Raw genomic sequence first — 16,476 nt, 5'->3', positions numbered from 1 at the left:
GTCTAAGGAGTCCTTTTGTTCTCAAGCAGCTTTAAAGAATTCTTGGGGCTCCTGAGTGGCTCAGTGGATCAAGCCTCTGCCTTTGGCTCAGGTCATGATCTCAGGGTCCTGGGATTGAGGCCCCCATCATGCTCCCTGGTCACCAGGGAGCCTGCTTCCCCTCCTAGACCTGTCTCTCTGCCTACTTGTAATCTCTGTCAAATGAATAAATAAAATCTTAAAAAAAAATTCTCATTTGCATTAATGATAATTCTAAATCTACCTGAAGGATGGCTTAGGAATGTAACTTCCAAGTGGACTTAAATGAGGTGCACTTTATCTTTGTGTCATATTTTATAGACATCGGAGTTTAAGCTAATAATTTATTGCATAGGAGATTTGGTTTTTAAGTTAACAACTTTCGTTTTTTTTGCAAAAATTTTTTTCTCCCATTACAACCTAACCCAAAAGCCCAGTATTTATATAATCATTCGAGTGGAGCTTTTCACTTCTGAATTCTGCTTGCTTGAACCTCACTAATCTTCCATTTATGTTCTAAGATACTTCCCATGAAATTTGGGTTCCAAGGTTCTAGGGTTGAGAACCATCAACATAACATACAAAGCTATAATTATGGTTTATATTTCATGGTTTATATACTTCACATGGTCTTGGCTGTAATGAACTTTGTTAGCTTATGATTCGGTTGGCGTATTTGAGATTTTTTTTTACTTAGCTAATTGTTACACGGAATCTTTTTCTTTCTAAAGGTACATGTCTTAGCTAAACTTTCTATTATACTGTTACTTAGATTGGATCATTGCTGTGCCATTGATGACTCAGATGAGACATCAAAGGACTTTGGTCCACAAGCATTCCAGCTATTATCTGCTGTAGAAATCTTAGGAGAAAAGTTTGGAATTGGACTTCCGATTTTATTTCTCCAAGGATCTGTAAGTATACCTGTGAATCACCTTCATAATTCTTCTTGCACTTCTGTTACACTTTTCTTCAGAAGTTTGTCTTGGGATGGCAGCTTTGGCTTTAGATGAGTTATTGGAAGTCAGCCCTATGAAGCTCCAGTCAAACACAACATTCATTACTTTTGACAAAACCTGCATGTTATCACATGTACTGCTGTTTTCATATTTCAAGTTGATGTTCAGCTTTGCAGCTCATTCTAGAAGCATTCTATTAGCTTATTAGATTACAGTTGGATAAATCCTTAAACTGGTCTTTCTTAGGATAATCAAGAAAAGTTAGCTTTCATTGTATCAGGAGACAGAACAAAAGTATCTCTTTGGGTGCCCTGAAAAGTAGTAAATTCTTTGAGCAAAACTTTAATTTCAGTGATTATTTGTAAATGTCTAAGTTCAGTAACAATATTTGGAGGTATACTTTTTTCTTTTTACACTTTTTCTGTTTCTCATCTCAGGTATTTAAAATTCCAAGTTTTTTTTGTTTGTTTGTTTCGTTTTTGGCTTTACTATTGAATAAATAGCGATAGTCAATTCAGCTACTTTTTTTTTGTTTTAGTGATTAGCATGCCAGAATTATGCTAACATTTGCAAGTACACTATGAGTAAGTCATGACCCTTAACAGTCAGTAATCCTTTTGTTCATATGATTTTATTCCTGGCTTAGAGTTCTCTAAAGCAAAGCCAAGTGTCATGCATTGCTATTAGTTGAGTAAAACAAAGTCGGAGGTAGAATCCTTCACAAATATGTATATTTATTAAAAATATACTTAAAAGTAGAGATTAATATTCTCAGTTTGCATGGAATTTTAAAAAATAATTTAAGTAAGCATTTATTTGTTAAATACTTGAATGCTTCATGTAAATCTTTATTTTCTGAGTTTTTATCTTGTTTAGAAAGGGACATGTTAAATTATTTGTGAAATATTTTAAATGAAATATTGAAAACATGTGAACTTTTCAGATAGTGATGGTTTTAGATTCTGCATGGAGTTTAAAATACTATGTTTTTATTTTTTGTTATTTTTTCCCTAGCCCCGCTATAATTTTGTTTTTAAATCACCAGTTTGATTAGAAATTTAATAAGTGTTGTCACTGTTTATTATTTAAGTAGTGTTCCAAGTTAAGGAACTTGGTTTTAGCTGCTATGAGTGCTACTATTTTTTTTGTTTTTTTGCTAGTATCTTTTTTTATTAAAGAATTTAAGTTACAAGAGATAGATTAAGCTTAATTGGGATCTATGAAAGTTTCTTCTGTCTCTGTCATCTTCAAAATCTGTGTATCCCAGTTGAATGTGTAATTTATAAAAATTATCCTTGTTTTAATTTGGATTAAGCCAGCAGTATCCAGTATCAACAAATAAGTATAAGTGGGCTCCTACACAAACTTGAACTGGCCACAAGAGGGATCAGATTTCACCTATTATTTGAAAACCAAGTCAGACTGCTTATACTGACAGTCTCTTCTGGGAGTCTTTAAATTAAGAAGTTTATTCTTTGTGAAATTTTATACTACCCTTGCTAGATAAAGGTATAAAACTTTTCAAAAAAGTACCACTTAACAAAAATTTGTGGACATTATCTACAAGGAAAAATAAGGTAATTTTTTTTCCCCTTCCTTTCAGTGATCTTGGTATCTATTGGGATATTGTTTTAAAAATTATAATTATGATTCCTTTAGGAATTTAGTAAATCGTCCACCTTAACTAATTTAGGTAAAATTTATAGCTTTGTAGATAATTTTGATCTGCAAGATGATAAATATATTAAACTGAAAACCGTTAGAGTTTTAAAGAGATAATAGTTTTATATATATATAAGAAATATAATTTAAGCAGCATGTGATTCTCATTTCTTACACAAGATTTTTCTAAATAGTATAAACAGTTGTACAGCCCATCCACGTATTTGTAAATGGAGTTTAAAACTTTGTTTTTAAATAGTACAAGTTTAATTAGAAATTAAATACTAGAAATGTTGCCTAAGAAACTTTGTTTTAGCTGTCTAAATAGCTCATTACATAAATATTTTTAAACACCCTGTATGAATAAGTTTCTGTTTTCGAATCTATACAATAATAACTGTATAGATTCGAAAACAGAAACAGTATAGATTCGAAAACAGAAACACAGAACTTAATTTGCATAACCAGGACATTAAGTGAAACCTCATTCCTGATCATATTATCAAAGTGCTGAGCCTTGTCATGGCTCCAGAATTAGGTAATACTTCTGATAAAAGATGCTCTGACTACAGGCAGCCACAAGAAAACTACTGGTGGTTTTAACACCCCTTATAATTTTCAAAGTATTGAACAGGAGGGGGTTATCAATTTAATTTTCTGGATAAGCTATTTTGTCTGAGAACAGGAGAGGGTTATCAATTTTATTTTCTGGATAAGCTTTTGTCTGATTGAAATATATTCCTAGAGATAATTTTTAAAAATCTTTTAATTTTATTTTGCATTTAGAATAAAAGCCCTGGAAGTGACGTTGTTAAGCCCTGAAGTGGCAGCTCCAAGCTTCTTTGGCTTGTAGGAGTTGGGAAAGAGGCAAAAAAAGTTAAAATGTAGACAGAAACTGTGGGCTTGTTTTACGCTTTAAGAACTTAGAGATTTAAAACTTGAGAGAGCTCATACCTATTTTTTTCCACTCGTTCTTAAACCTCTTTTTTGTGTATGTGTGCGTAAGGCACTGTGTTTTGTAGGGAATCCAAAAACCAAAACTCATCCTCTAGTATGAAAGGTATTACTTGGGAAAAAATAGTATAGTGTAGCATTGAAAGAGATAAAAGACATAGGAATAGACATGGGTTCTGGAGAGAGTGCTTGTTCACAGCCGGCAAGTTAGAGAAGTCTTTGTGATGCTGTCAGTATTGCTGGAGCTTTCTTTTTTTGTGGGAGATAATAGTAGATTTTGGCATTCAGACATGAGATGAGGAAAGAAAGATGGAGGGGAGTGTGGCATTCCCAGCAGAAAGATTACCTTACAAAACGATTGTGATCTTTAAAGAAGTTACTTCAGACAGGTGGCAGATTTGTGTGTTATTGTTGTTTTTTTTCCTCTATCAGATAAAGGTTCAGACTTTGCTTTTATCAGAAAGTGATACTTTGGGTCATGGATTCTAGCCAGTCTGCTCTTTTTGTTCACACACTATCCATAGTTAGTGGGTTTCCATATTGCTTGATACCAGTTTGGTGCTCCTTATTTTCCCAACCTGATTTTTAAAAGAAAAGAATGAGATAATTTCCCTTTTTGAGTGTGTCCCATAGAAGTGTAGACTCCTAGAGCAAAAAAACCCTATTTATTCCTCTTGCCTTATTTGACAGTGGTTGATACTGAATCCCTGAAATTTAGAGGACCTCCCTGAGTCACATTATTTTGTGCCAGAATCAGGATGAGCAAGCAGCTTTCCTGACTACTGTTCTAGTGCCTTTTCTATTCATTATGCTGTTCACATGCAGTTTTACATTTTTATTTTTAGATTAAATGATCTGGAGATACTAGAATGAATGCAGTTGGTACAGGATGTGTCTGTAAAATGTGCCTTCCTTAAAAATCAATGCCCAAATCCCTGTGTTCTCTATAGCAGCTTTCTGGGCACGGTGATTGCCATGGAAACAAGACAATGTGAATTTATTCACACAGTATATAGTATTTGCAGTGATTGATCATGAGGGGAAGGACAATTACTCCCTGCTGATTAGGAAAAAATCTTATTGCTTCATACTGGTGAATGTGTTCATTCCCTTCAGGTTTTGTCGGTTTTTTTTTTTTTTTTTCTTATGAAAGGAAAGGCTAGAAGAATAATTTTAGTGTTGAGATTGCTAGTAAGTGCTAGTTAGGCAATTTAATACCTATGGTCTTACTAGTTTGCAAGCAGTAGAATCTCCTGCTGCAAGGATAAGCCCCTCGTAGATGTAGAGTACCATTACCAGTGTTACAAGGAAATCTGACTAGATACTAGGTAGTGATTTTTCTTTCTTTCTTTCTTTTTTTTCTTTAGGTATTTACTTATTTATTAGAGAAAGTGCACACATGCATGTGCTTATGTGGGAGGGAAGGGCAGAGGGAGAAGGAGAGAATCTTAAGCAGGCTCCACACGCAGCTCCAAGGCCTAGTCTCATGACCCTAAGATCATGACCTGAGCAGAAATCAGGAGTCGATACTTAGCCAACTGAGCCACCTAGGTGTCCCTATAATGGTTTTTCTTTTAGATTAGGGAATTTAGGTTGAGTTAAAGGATCAACTGTTAACTAATCAGAAGAAAGTTAATGTTACTGAGTCAGGCTCTGTCTTGGTTACTCAGTCTTTACAACATGTCCAAGAGATAGAAGGTGTTGTTAATACTTGGGTAGCAGCTGAGGAACTAGAAGCCCAGGTAAGTTAAGTAACTTGCCTGGTAAAAAGGTAGAAAGTATTCCTGGGACTTGAATCCAGGTAGTCTTGCTGTAATAACTACAAACAATGTGTGTGTGTGTGTGTGTGTGTGTGTGTGGATATAGATATGTGGGGGATGAATATGTGGTATCTCTGTTGTATATGTATGTATTGCATATGTATATTTCTGTGTGTATTCACATGATATAATAATGAAAGTTTCAAACTAGTACTCTGGAGGCCCGTGTTCTACTCCTAGTTCTAGGACCTTAGGGTACCACTTAACTCTTTGAGCCTCTAACTATTTATTAGCAATATGAGTAAAAAATAACCATGTGGATCAAAGAACTCCAGTGTTCTAGCTCTGAAATTCTCTGATGTTTGAGTTTAAGCATTCTTTTCAAGTCATTTGACTTAGATAGGGAAAAGGGTACCATGTTGTACCTGGGTGTTTCTATTTCTCTAAATCTTGTTCTGATAAAATTTTGGTAAATATAATCACCATGATACTAAAGCTCATTACTTATCTATCGTAATAAAAATAATTCTATTTCTATTTTTAAGGTAAGTAGAATGCATGTTATAGACTCTTTAACCTGTCAGAAGCCGATGGGTATTAAGCTCAGTTTCTAGGCACTGAAGTGTCTCTGATGGGAATTTGTTCCACTTTAATCTAACATCAGCCTAGGTTTCCTTCATGTGTTGACAGAGAGAGAGAGAGAGAGAGAGAGACAGGGCAAACACAAGTCGGGGGAGTGGGAGAAGGAGAAGCAGGGTCCCAGCTGAGCAGGGAACCTGATGCAGGGCTCAGTCCCAGGACTCTGGGATCATGATCTGAGCCAAAGACAGACACTCACCTGATTGAGGCACACAGGCCTCCCAGGGTTCTTTCACTTTTATTCACATGTTTCAATGTTCCAGAATGATAAACTGGTAGCTGTAACAATTTTCATCAGTTGAATAAAACCAGTACATTCATAATAGAGAACCTTCTAGTACTTGAGTTATGTCTGCTGTCTATGAGTTGTTTTGACTTTGACCCCTGGATTTTTATATGCATTGATTATTAAGCCTTCATGGAATATAGGTAAAATGTAAAAATGTTGAATGACGGGCTATGCCTGTTTCAAAAATTTTAGATTGCATTTAATATTGAAATTTTTAGAATAACCTCTTAACATAGTCAAGGGATTACTCTTTTTGAAATCTAAATATAACCTAAAATACAGAATTTATATTTGCTCATAATCACTCTAAATAATTTAAACAGAAAGCTGTGTGTTACTGGGCATTAAAAAACTTATAGATTGTACTGTAAAATAATCGATTATGAGACCTGCTGCCTCTTCTGTGACAAGAAGCTGTCAGTCTGGGAAGCTGCCGCTATAGCACCAGACTCCACAGTGCACCGAACAGGGAGCTCTAACAGCCAGGGAGGTTCCCCTTCTTGTTCTGGTGACCACCTGTACTTGCTATAATCTGTATCCAAAAAGTATATGCCTCTGGAGACTTAGGATGCTAGTAATCATATGCTGGGTTCTTGGCTAACACTTTCTCATAAAAAGCGAACACCTCCACAATCACGTGTCCCTGCAAGAACAGCTGCAGAGTAGCCCGACCTCATCTCCTGCTTAGAGATGTCACACAAAAATGCCTCTTAAGTCATACCCAGAACTCTGGTGGAAAGGGATTTTGAGAAACAATATTTATAACTTTGCAGATTCTTCAGTGAAAGAGGGTACAGTGGCTGAGGGTTAGAATGATCCTTGAAAGACCATCTGACGTATTCACCACAAGTACATTAGACAGGAGCAACTTTCCATAAAGCATTATTTTCATAAAATACTATAGACTTCTAAAGGCAGTTCTTGCATGTGTAGGGCAAGTAGAGGAGGTAGTAAGAGAGCACAGTGAACGGAAAAGTACTTTACAGAGAGTGAAGGTGGGGGAAGTCCCCTCCGTCAGAGGGCAGGAGAGTTACATAGGAGACTCTGCACGTGGCAGACCATCTTCCCCAACATTGCCAGAATGCGATGGCCTGTGCAGAATCTCCTACTGGAATCCTCTCGTCACTTAGGAAAAAAAAAAAGAATCTCAAAAACAGTTCCTGTGTAGCATGCACTTGTTTTCCCTGGGGTTTCTTTGTAAAGTAGCTAAATCAGAAATGATTAAGTAAACTTTGTAGTACCTCGTGAACAAAAGTACAGTGAATGCAGCCACGCTGTGGGGACTGAATTGTTGCAGTGCGCTCACTGATGACTAGCTGTGGGGTCCCCCTGCCTTTTAACACCCCTGCTTCTAGTCTTGAGTTATAGCTTATGAGTACTGTTTTCAGGGGCGCCTGGGTGGCTCAGTGGGTTAAAGCCTCTGCCTTTGGCTCCGGTCATGATCCCAGGGTCCTGGGATCAAGCCCCGCATGGGGCTCTCTGCTCAGTGGGGAGCCTGCTTCCCTTCCTCTCTCTGCCTGCCTCTCTGCCTACTTTTGGATCTCTGTCAAATAAATAAATAAATGAAATCTTAAAAAAAAAAAAAACAATGAGTACTGTTTTCAGACAGTAATGTGTGTTGATAAAAGGCCTAAATAGCCTAGGTTAAATATGCCAAACATATCCAATCCTGTGCATTGGAAAACGTGTATCAAATTATCAGCCATTATTTTACACAGGAAAGCAACACTATTTTGATTATATATTTATTTATTACTTAAGTGCTCAGAAAAAGCAGGATGGGCATTAAATTTTGTAGGTATTTAAAGCTGAAATTTAGTGTTAAATCCAAAAAGTGAATAGGCAGTTCCATTTTACTTATCCTGTTAAGTGAAAAAAGCATTTTTAGACACTGATTTTATTCCTAATTTCAGAGTTCCCAGCGTCTTCCAGATCAGTATCGCAGACACAATTTATTTGGCAGTGGCAAGAATCAGACAGAGAGTTGGTGGAAGGCTTTGTCCCACCAGCTCATGGCTGAGGGATTCTTGGTAGAAGTTTCTGGGAAGCGCAGATTTGTAAGGATTTGCACTCTTACAGAAAAGGTAAGCAATGTAGAAGACTACCTGTTTGATTTAATTTTTCTCACTATGTATTAAAAGATTCTTCTTGTGTTCAATAGGGCAGATGTTGGCTTCATGAAGCCGGTACAGAGTCTCCTAAGAAACTTATCCTCCAAGCTAGTGAAGAATTGTGTCCGAGGGTATTTCTTCTACCAAGGTTCATTTTTCATTTTTTCTTAACTTCTGTATTTTTGTTGTTGAAATGTCAGATCATACCAATTCACAGGCACCCCAAAGATAAAGTGAGTAAAGATTGCTTTGCATACGTCTTTTAGCTAGTTTGAAATTGGGAGTTAGTGGGTGAAAGATAAATCATAGATCATTTTCTTGATTGATAAGAAGTAGTTGAGTATTATAGTATTTAGAAAGCTATTTTTCCATTGATTAAAGAAACAGCACTGAGGTCAATGTTGAAGCATCCATTTATCAAATTGTCTTTTTTTTTTTTTTAAGATTTTATTTATTTATTTGGCAGAGAGAGAGAGATCACAAGTAGGCAGAAAGGCAGGCAGAGAGAGAGGGTGAAGCAGGCAGGAGCCTGATGTGGGGCTCGATCCCAGGACCCTGAGATCATGATCTGAGTCGAAGGCAGAGGCTTAACCCACTGAGCCACCCAGGCACCCCTCAAATTTTCTTCTTATGTTAGAAGGTGGGAAGGGAATATACTTGTTGCCTTCTTTTTTGTATCTTTACATGTTGTTGATCATTTATGGGTTTTTTCCTTTTTTAAAAAATTCAGATATAATTGACATATAACATTTTGTAAGTTTGAAGTGTACAACGTGTTAGTGTGATAGATTTATATAATGTCGTATGACTACTACAGTGGTTTAGCTAAAACCTCTATCTTGTGACATAATTATCATTTCTGTGTTGAATACGACTCTCGTCACAACTTTGAAGTTTATAATATAATATTGTTGATGGTAATCCCTATAGTGTGCATTATATTATCAATTTTTCTTTTAAAGTCAAAAAGCTCTAAAGAGCTTTAAACTTAAATTTTAAAGAGCTTAAAATGTACTTTTGGAGCTTGTCCTAAAAAAAAATTAATTTAAAGAAATCTCAGTTTGGGGACTCCTGGGTGGCTCAGTCATGTAAGCCTCTGCCTTTGGCTCAGGTCATGATCCCAGGGTCCTGGAATCGAGTCCCACATTGGGCTCAGCTTCTGCTCAGCTTCTCCCTCTGCCTGACACTCCCCTTGCTTGTGTTCTCTCTGACTCTCTCTCTCTCGCTGACAAGTAAATAAATAAAATCTTTTTTAAAAATTAAAAAATAAATAAAAAAAAATTTCAGTTTGGAACAGTAGACTCTCATCTGTCTTTGTGAGACTGGATGCATTATGATATTAGATAATTGAATAACCATATTTCAGCATTTGAGATAATTTGATTTTATTATTTTTTCAGTTCTAAAACTGTACCACCCGGCGTTGAACAGGGTTCCTATAATCAAGTACCAGCTGAGTCAACAATAGACAAGAAGGTTGGTTTGTTTAAAGAGGTGGTTCCTACTGATTTCCTTCGAAATGCCATATGTAATAAAACATAAACTTTGGAAAGAGTAGTGATGTGAACAGAATAAAAGATGCAGGATGTGATTTCTGGGACTAATAGGACAGTTAAAAATACTTGAGAAAGTGACTTATTTTAATTTTTTTAAAACCTGTTTTATAACTCATTTGGCCTGGAGTTTTTTGGTTTTGTTTTGTTTTTTACAAAGTACAATACTTAAAACTAAGAGAAATAATAAGCCCGATTCCTAAGTGTTCTCATGAAAGCTATATGCATACTCACGCACACATGCACACATACTTTCTTGCTTTGTTTTTGGATCTTAGATAACAGTTACAGGTTAAAGAACCACAGGCAGACTTAAACTAATTGGAACACTGGAATAACAGGAAAATGTGCTGAATTAATTTTTTGTCAGGGTTTTTCTGTTTTATTAAAGTATGCAGAATTTAACTGAATCATTTTATAAGTTGGGCCTCTACTGTGCCTCAAATAATTACTCTGATTATGTATTCTCTATAGATTTGGGAGAAATAGGACATTACATTTCCAACTGCCTTTAGAATCCTAGAAATTGATAATCCAAGAGTTATTTTCAGGTGATGACTTTTATTTGGTAACTTGGTTAATCAGAGGAAAAGTTGTCATCGTGAGGTTTTTGTATATTATTATTATTATTTTTTTTTTTTTTTTTGTATTTGAAAGTTTTGAAACTTCTGATTTTTTGTAATGAATCTTTACATGTTTAAAAGCAGCTTAACTTGGAGAAGATGTATTCTTATAAAGCAACTGATAAAATTTCTTCTGGGAGAAACATTCCTAAAAAAAGGTACAGAGTTCAAAATGTTTATTTTCTGTGTTAACTATATTGACACCTTTTTTCTTTCTTTCCTAGAGAAAGGTCTGTCAGATGTTGGACTGTTTCATTGGTAGAAGGAAGTTAAAGTTAAAGTATAAGCCTATCATAATTATTATGTGGATAAAATTATTATATATAATATATAAATTATAATTATTAAATAAGACCTATAAAATGATAGTATTAATATTAATTTAATAGCTAATACTTCTTGGGTATTATTATTTGCCAAGCCATACGCTACATGCTAAGTATTTTATTTGTAACATCTCATTTAATTATTACAACAATCTGTAAGTTGGCTACTATTATTTATTCCCATTTTAAAGTTGAAGATACCAAGGGTTAAGGAGTTAACTGTTCAGTCACGTATGGCAGATCTGACTTTCAAATCTATATTTGTCCACCTTTAGCTTCTTTTTTTTTTTTAAGTTTTTTTTTAATTTTTATTTTTTTATTTATTTGACAGACAGAGACCACAGGTAGGCAGAGAGGCAGGCAGAGAGGGAGAGAGGAGGAAGCAGGCTCCCCACTGAGCAGAGAGCCTGACTCGGGGCTCGATCCCAGGACCCTGGGGTCATGACCTGAGCTGAAGGCAGAGTCTTAACCCACCGAGCCACCCAGGCGCCCCCAACCTTTAGCTCCTAAACACTCACTACATATGTATAAAATATATATTCCAAGGCCATATAAAATATATGTTATGAAAACATAAAATGGTAGATATTAGAGTTCGTAGATATAGTGAATGGACCTATTACACTTTGGAGCTTAGTATTTGACTTGCTGACTTAATGAAAGTGTGGAGAATGTACAGAATTAGAGAAGGTCTAAAGATGGAGAGTTTGAAAAACTTGTCAGGACTTATATACAGATTATTGAATGGACTTTGTTTATATACATATCAGGTGAACGGAAGTTAATGTGCTCTGATGCTGTTACTTTCTGGTGGATTCCTCACTTAGATAATACTACTTTCGATCTGACAGAAATATTTACCCTAATACCAGTCTCTCACTCAAAACACTTTATTTTTGTTTAGATGTGGGCTAATTAATTACAGTGTGTAAACAAAAGGGTTAAGGAGTATATAAAACAAGATATCCATTCAGTATGCTGAAGTATTTCTTCATTTAAACATTTGTTTCATTTTTGGTAAACATTTTTGTGCCTGGTATTACTCTTCGCATTGGGATTTGGTAGGGAAAATAGAGACATAGTCCCTGGCCTTCCCAGGGTTTATACTCTAGTGGGATATACGGGTAGGGGAACATGAAATTACAATCCAGAGTTGTAATACTTTGGAAACACACTTGGAAATGACACTTGAGACTTTAGGTAGAAGTTAAGTGATGTGAGCATAAGTTCTCTGAGCAGAGGAATGGCCCACTTTTTAAAACTGGAAAGCAAGAGAGGGTGTGATATGATCAAGGAACTCAACAGTCCTAGCAGTTACCTAGTAGAGGGAAGCAGAGGGGTGGCGAAAATTTAAGACTGAAGAATTAAATAGGGCCCAGAATATCCAGTTCCTGTCCAGCCCTCAACTTGATCATAAAAGCAGAGGAGTTGTTGGGAGCTAAGGAAGGATTTTTCAGTAGGACAATGACATCAAATTTACGATTGAGAACAGAGGTTGCCATTTCCATCAAGGATCAGATAGTAAACAATTTAGGCTCTGAGGGCTATGTGGTCTCTGTCTAACTTTACTCTTGTAGCCTTAAAGGAGCCATAGTTGATATGTAAAGAAAATGTGGCTTGTATTCCAATAAAACTTTATTTATGGACCCTGAAATTTGAATTTCATATAATTTCCACATGTCACAAAATGTTCTTTTGATTTTTTTTTGACTGTTTAAAAATGTAAGAAACCATTCTTAGCTTACAAGCCTTATCAGAACAGATGGGTTTGTCCCGTGCACCCTAGTGTGCCGACCCTTGATCCATGACTCTGGCCATAGAGGGAGTGGAAGGCAGGAGGATCAGAGTGTAGAGACACAATAAGGAGGCTATTGCAAGAGAGGGTGGGAACTTAGACAAGGGAAATGGCAGTGGGCATGGAAAGAGAAAGGACTAGAAGATATTTAGGAGTTAGAATTGTTAGGACTAAGTGATTGAAAACAGAGGTGGGCTTAGGAAAGTGGAGAACTTGAACATGACACTTAGGTTTGTGTCTGATTGCAGGTGAGAGTGTTGTCATTCCCTTCGCTGGTAACATAAGAGGAGCACAGGTTTGAGAAGTTGGGTATTTAGGGGATGAGGAGTTTCGTAAAAGACATACTGGGTTTGACATACCTGTGGAGTGGCCCAGAAATTAATTTTAATATATGGGTTTAGTGTATAGGAGCAAGAAAGATGCTTACATATCAATAACTATTATTTTAAAGTTCATTTGAATTTTCATTAAAATAATTCATGTACATGGTTTTAAAAGTCAGTTGGTACTTAATGGCATATAACAAAGCAAGCCAGTTCACATCCTTCCCAAATCCACTTTGCTCTGTTCTGTAGAAGTGGTTATCCTCTAATCTTTCAGCTGGGCTTGCAGATATTTGCCTGCATTTTTTATTTTAAGGTGGAGGAGGGGTAAGGGGAGAGGGAGAGAGAATCTCAAGCAGACTTCCTGCTGAGCATGGAGCCTGTCCTGGCGCTCAACCTCATGACCCTCAGATCATGACCTGAGCCAAAATCAAGAGTCAGATGCCTAACAAACTGAGCCACCCAGGTTCCCCTGCCTCCATATTTCTAAGTGACATTCTTAGATTCCTATTTTTGGACCTATCAGTTTTAGAAGTTTTTTTATTGACCTATAATGGTAGATTGTAGCTTATCTTCCACATGGCCTTCCCTCATTTCCCTTCCTTAACCTCCTCCCTTGACCAAAACAGAATTACATTTCAAGTTGTGGCTGTATTAACAATTTGTTTTTACGTTATGATACTTAGACAGATATTGTATACTACTAAGCCAGTCTGTGTGGCTATGGCATGACTACTTTAATTTTCCTTGTTGTTAGTAATTGTCTTTTTTGTTTTCTTGGCTTGGTTTTTAGTGTTTTTATTACTCATTTTTCCCCCTTGTTTTCAATTTCTTTTTGTTGGTGTGTACTCTTTTGGATTCCTTGACTTTATATTCCCTTCCATCTAGTAAGATTCTAATTTTAGTTATTAAAATCTTAATTTCTAAGAACTATTTCTTGTTCTGTTTCTTCTTTAACATGGTAGTCTTTTCTTGTTTCATGCGTAGAACATCTCCACTTTTTATTCCCCCCACCAAAGATTGACTGATTGATTGATTCATTGATTACAGAAGGGCAGAGGAGAGGGAGAGGGAGAGAGAAGCTAGCAGATTTCTGTGCTCAGTGCAGAGCCCCATGTAGGGCTTGATTCCATGACCCTGAGATCACAACCTGAGCCAAAACCAAGAGTCGGACACTTAACCGACTGTGTCACCCAGGTGCCCCCAACATCTCCACTTTTTCACGATATTCATTATAGTAATTTTGGGCTTTTCTTCTGTGCACTTGTAATAGTATTCATAGGCAAAACATTTATTATTGTTTTCCATGTATATTTCTCCTTCAGGGCTATATTGCCCATATTTTGCCAATATATATGATAATAAAATTTATTTGTAAAATAATTTAAAATACCGTTTTGTAAGCAGTATGTTAGTATAAAGACTTTTATAAATACTATTATAAAGGGTTATATAATTTTATTATTTAAAACAAATTTATAATTATCTTGAATAACCTGATATTACTAATTCTTTGAACTGGTGTTTTTTTCCCTCTAGTTTAAATCTGCTTATTTTAGCGATAGGATTTGATAATTGTGAAAATCTTACTATAAACATTTGTTAAATATCAAACATGTTCGCCCTTTCCTTACCAAAAAAGGGCTTTATTTAAATTGGGCATCTTTTATATAAGCTATTCCATGCAATTCCATTTTTATATCTTTTTGTCTTTAGAAATAATTCATCAATGGGCAATGTTCTTTGTAGAAATTGGTTTTCTGTCTAGTTTGCTGCCTTACTCCTTCCATGTTGTTTGCTAATTGCATGCTTTTTATCTTTCTTTTGTGGAATCAAAAGACAAATCCCCTTTGGTTTAGTTTTGTTTGATTTGGAAGAAAACCGTGAACAGTTTGATTAGTCCCATGCTAATGTTCCTTACCAACCAAAAATTAGTGATGTCACAGTAAAGAATCATAGATGATATCTCTCTTGGACAAAAAAGTCATCTTCAGTATAGATAAGGAAGGAGTATTTTAAAGAATTTGGTTGAGGATGAGGATGGGGCAAAGGCTGTTTTGGAGTATACTACATTTTGATGAATTCGAATTACAGTTTTAACTTTACTATTATAATGAATGCATTTGATTGAAATTGCTTAAAATCTAGGCTGCCATATAAGTCACAGTTATTTTACTGGTGTTATGAAAAATAAATGTTACCGTTGACTTGCAACAATATTCTCATTTTGGGGGTGAAATAAAAAGTGAACATGGAGAAAGAAAAGCCTTTACGATGTATTTTCTTTTACATATTTTAGCTTCATGGTGCATTCACCAGGAAAACCTCACAAGTCCTCAGAACCTGTTATTTCAGCTCAAGAGCAGGAGACTGAGGTATGGCTTTTGTGAAAAAGCAGTGCTTGAAAGGATTATATGCGTGCTTAAAATTTTGTTGCCAGCATTTTAAAAGTTGTTCTTGAGCTTGAGTCTGAGACATAGTTAATTCTTCATCCTGAGGGAAAATGTAATAGCTGAAACTCTAAAAATAAAGGACTGGATTTTTCTCAGTACATTAAAAAACAACAACAAATGTTCAGTTGTTTCTTTGTTCTTCGTTCAGACTGTGTTGTATGGCAAACTGGTTGAAGCCAGGCAGAAACAAGCCAGTAAAATGGATGTCCCTCCAGCTATTCTGGCAACAAATAAGATACTACTGGATATGGCCAAAATGAGGTATGTGTTCTAACTTATTTTCTCCTAACATAATAGATTGTTTAGTGACAGTACGACTTGGGGTCCAGCTGTCTTGTCTATGAGGTGACTCCCCAGTCTCCCATGCTGCGCCCCATCTCTCCACTGAGCTGTAGTCTTATGTTTCAACATGAATGAAAACCGTTTTCAGCCATCACATTCAGTGTACATGAAATCCAACTCACTATCCGCAACCCTCCGTGCATGCATTTTGTGCAGCTACCAAAACTCTTCTCTCTCTTTTTTTTGTCATTTCCTACCTTTATGTTCTCAATGACATATGTTTAAAATGCCTGTTGTTATTTTCACTCCTCTAACGTGGATTCCCGTCTTAGTCCTACTTAAATAGTTGTGAGACTTTTTCATTAAAGAGTTCCTCGTGCATCTGTGTATGCTGTCCTCTCTCTTCTTTGTGACACCCTGTTAGTTCAGACCATTGCCCCTGGGCTGTTGCAGAAACCTCTTAACTAGTAAATCTTTCCTTCATCTCTCCGTCTCTGTTTCATCTGGTACATGAGACCAAATCAGTCTTTCTTTCTCATGTCCTATTTCTGCCTAACTAGTTCCTAACTGTCTTAACTTCTTTAGCTTGTAATTCAGAGCCCTGAATTTAAAGCCATTTATGGACTTAAACATGCTTTTTCATCCATGTCACAGAATTTCGAGTGGTTTATCCAACCGCATGTTGAAGATCCCCTTTCAAATTCCATGTATTTGTTTACAGTGTTGCTT

The 16,476-nt window shown here is 36.0% G+C and overlaps 1 protein-coding gene across 8 annotated transcripts in view; it reads left to right on the top strand.

Moving 5' to 3' along the window:
* WRN (WRN RecQ like helicase) overlaps nt 1-16,476 on the top strand; it is a 144,628-nt gene that overhangs the window by 99,117 nt on the left and 29,035 nt on the right. For 7 of the 8 annotated variants that reach the window (XM_059156399.1, XM_059156397.1, XM_059156393.1 and 4 more), the window contains 7 exons: nt 791-932; nt 8,195-8,365; nt 8,443-8,540; nt 9,793-9,868; nt 10,650-10,726; nt 15,312-15,387; nt 15,614-15,726. In XM_059156399.1, the coding sequence (XP_059012382.1) occupies nt 791-932; nt 8,195-8,365; nt 8,443-8,540; nt 9,793-9,868; nt 10,650-10,726; nt 15,312-15,387; nt 15,614-15,726 (753 nt within the window). The remainder of the gene's footprint in view (nt 1-790; nt 933-8,194; nt 8,366-8,442; nt 8,541-9,792; nt 9,869-10,649; nt 10,727-15,311; nt 15,388-15,613; nt 15,727-16,476) is intronic. The other variant, XM_059156398.1, reaches the window with a different exon arrangement.

The sequence above is a fragment of the Mustela lutreola genome, chromosome 18 (assembly GCF_030435805.1).
Source record: "Mustela lutreola isolate mMusLut2 chromosome 18, mMusLut2.pri, whole genome shotgun sequence".
NCBI lineage: Eukaryota > Metazoa > Chordata > Mammalia > Carnivora > Mustelidae > Mustela > Mustela lutreola.
Note: the sequence above shows the minus strand (reverse complement) of the source record. Positions and strands in the feature narration are given on the sequence as shown.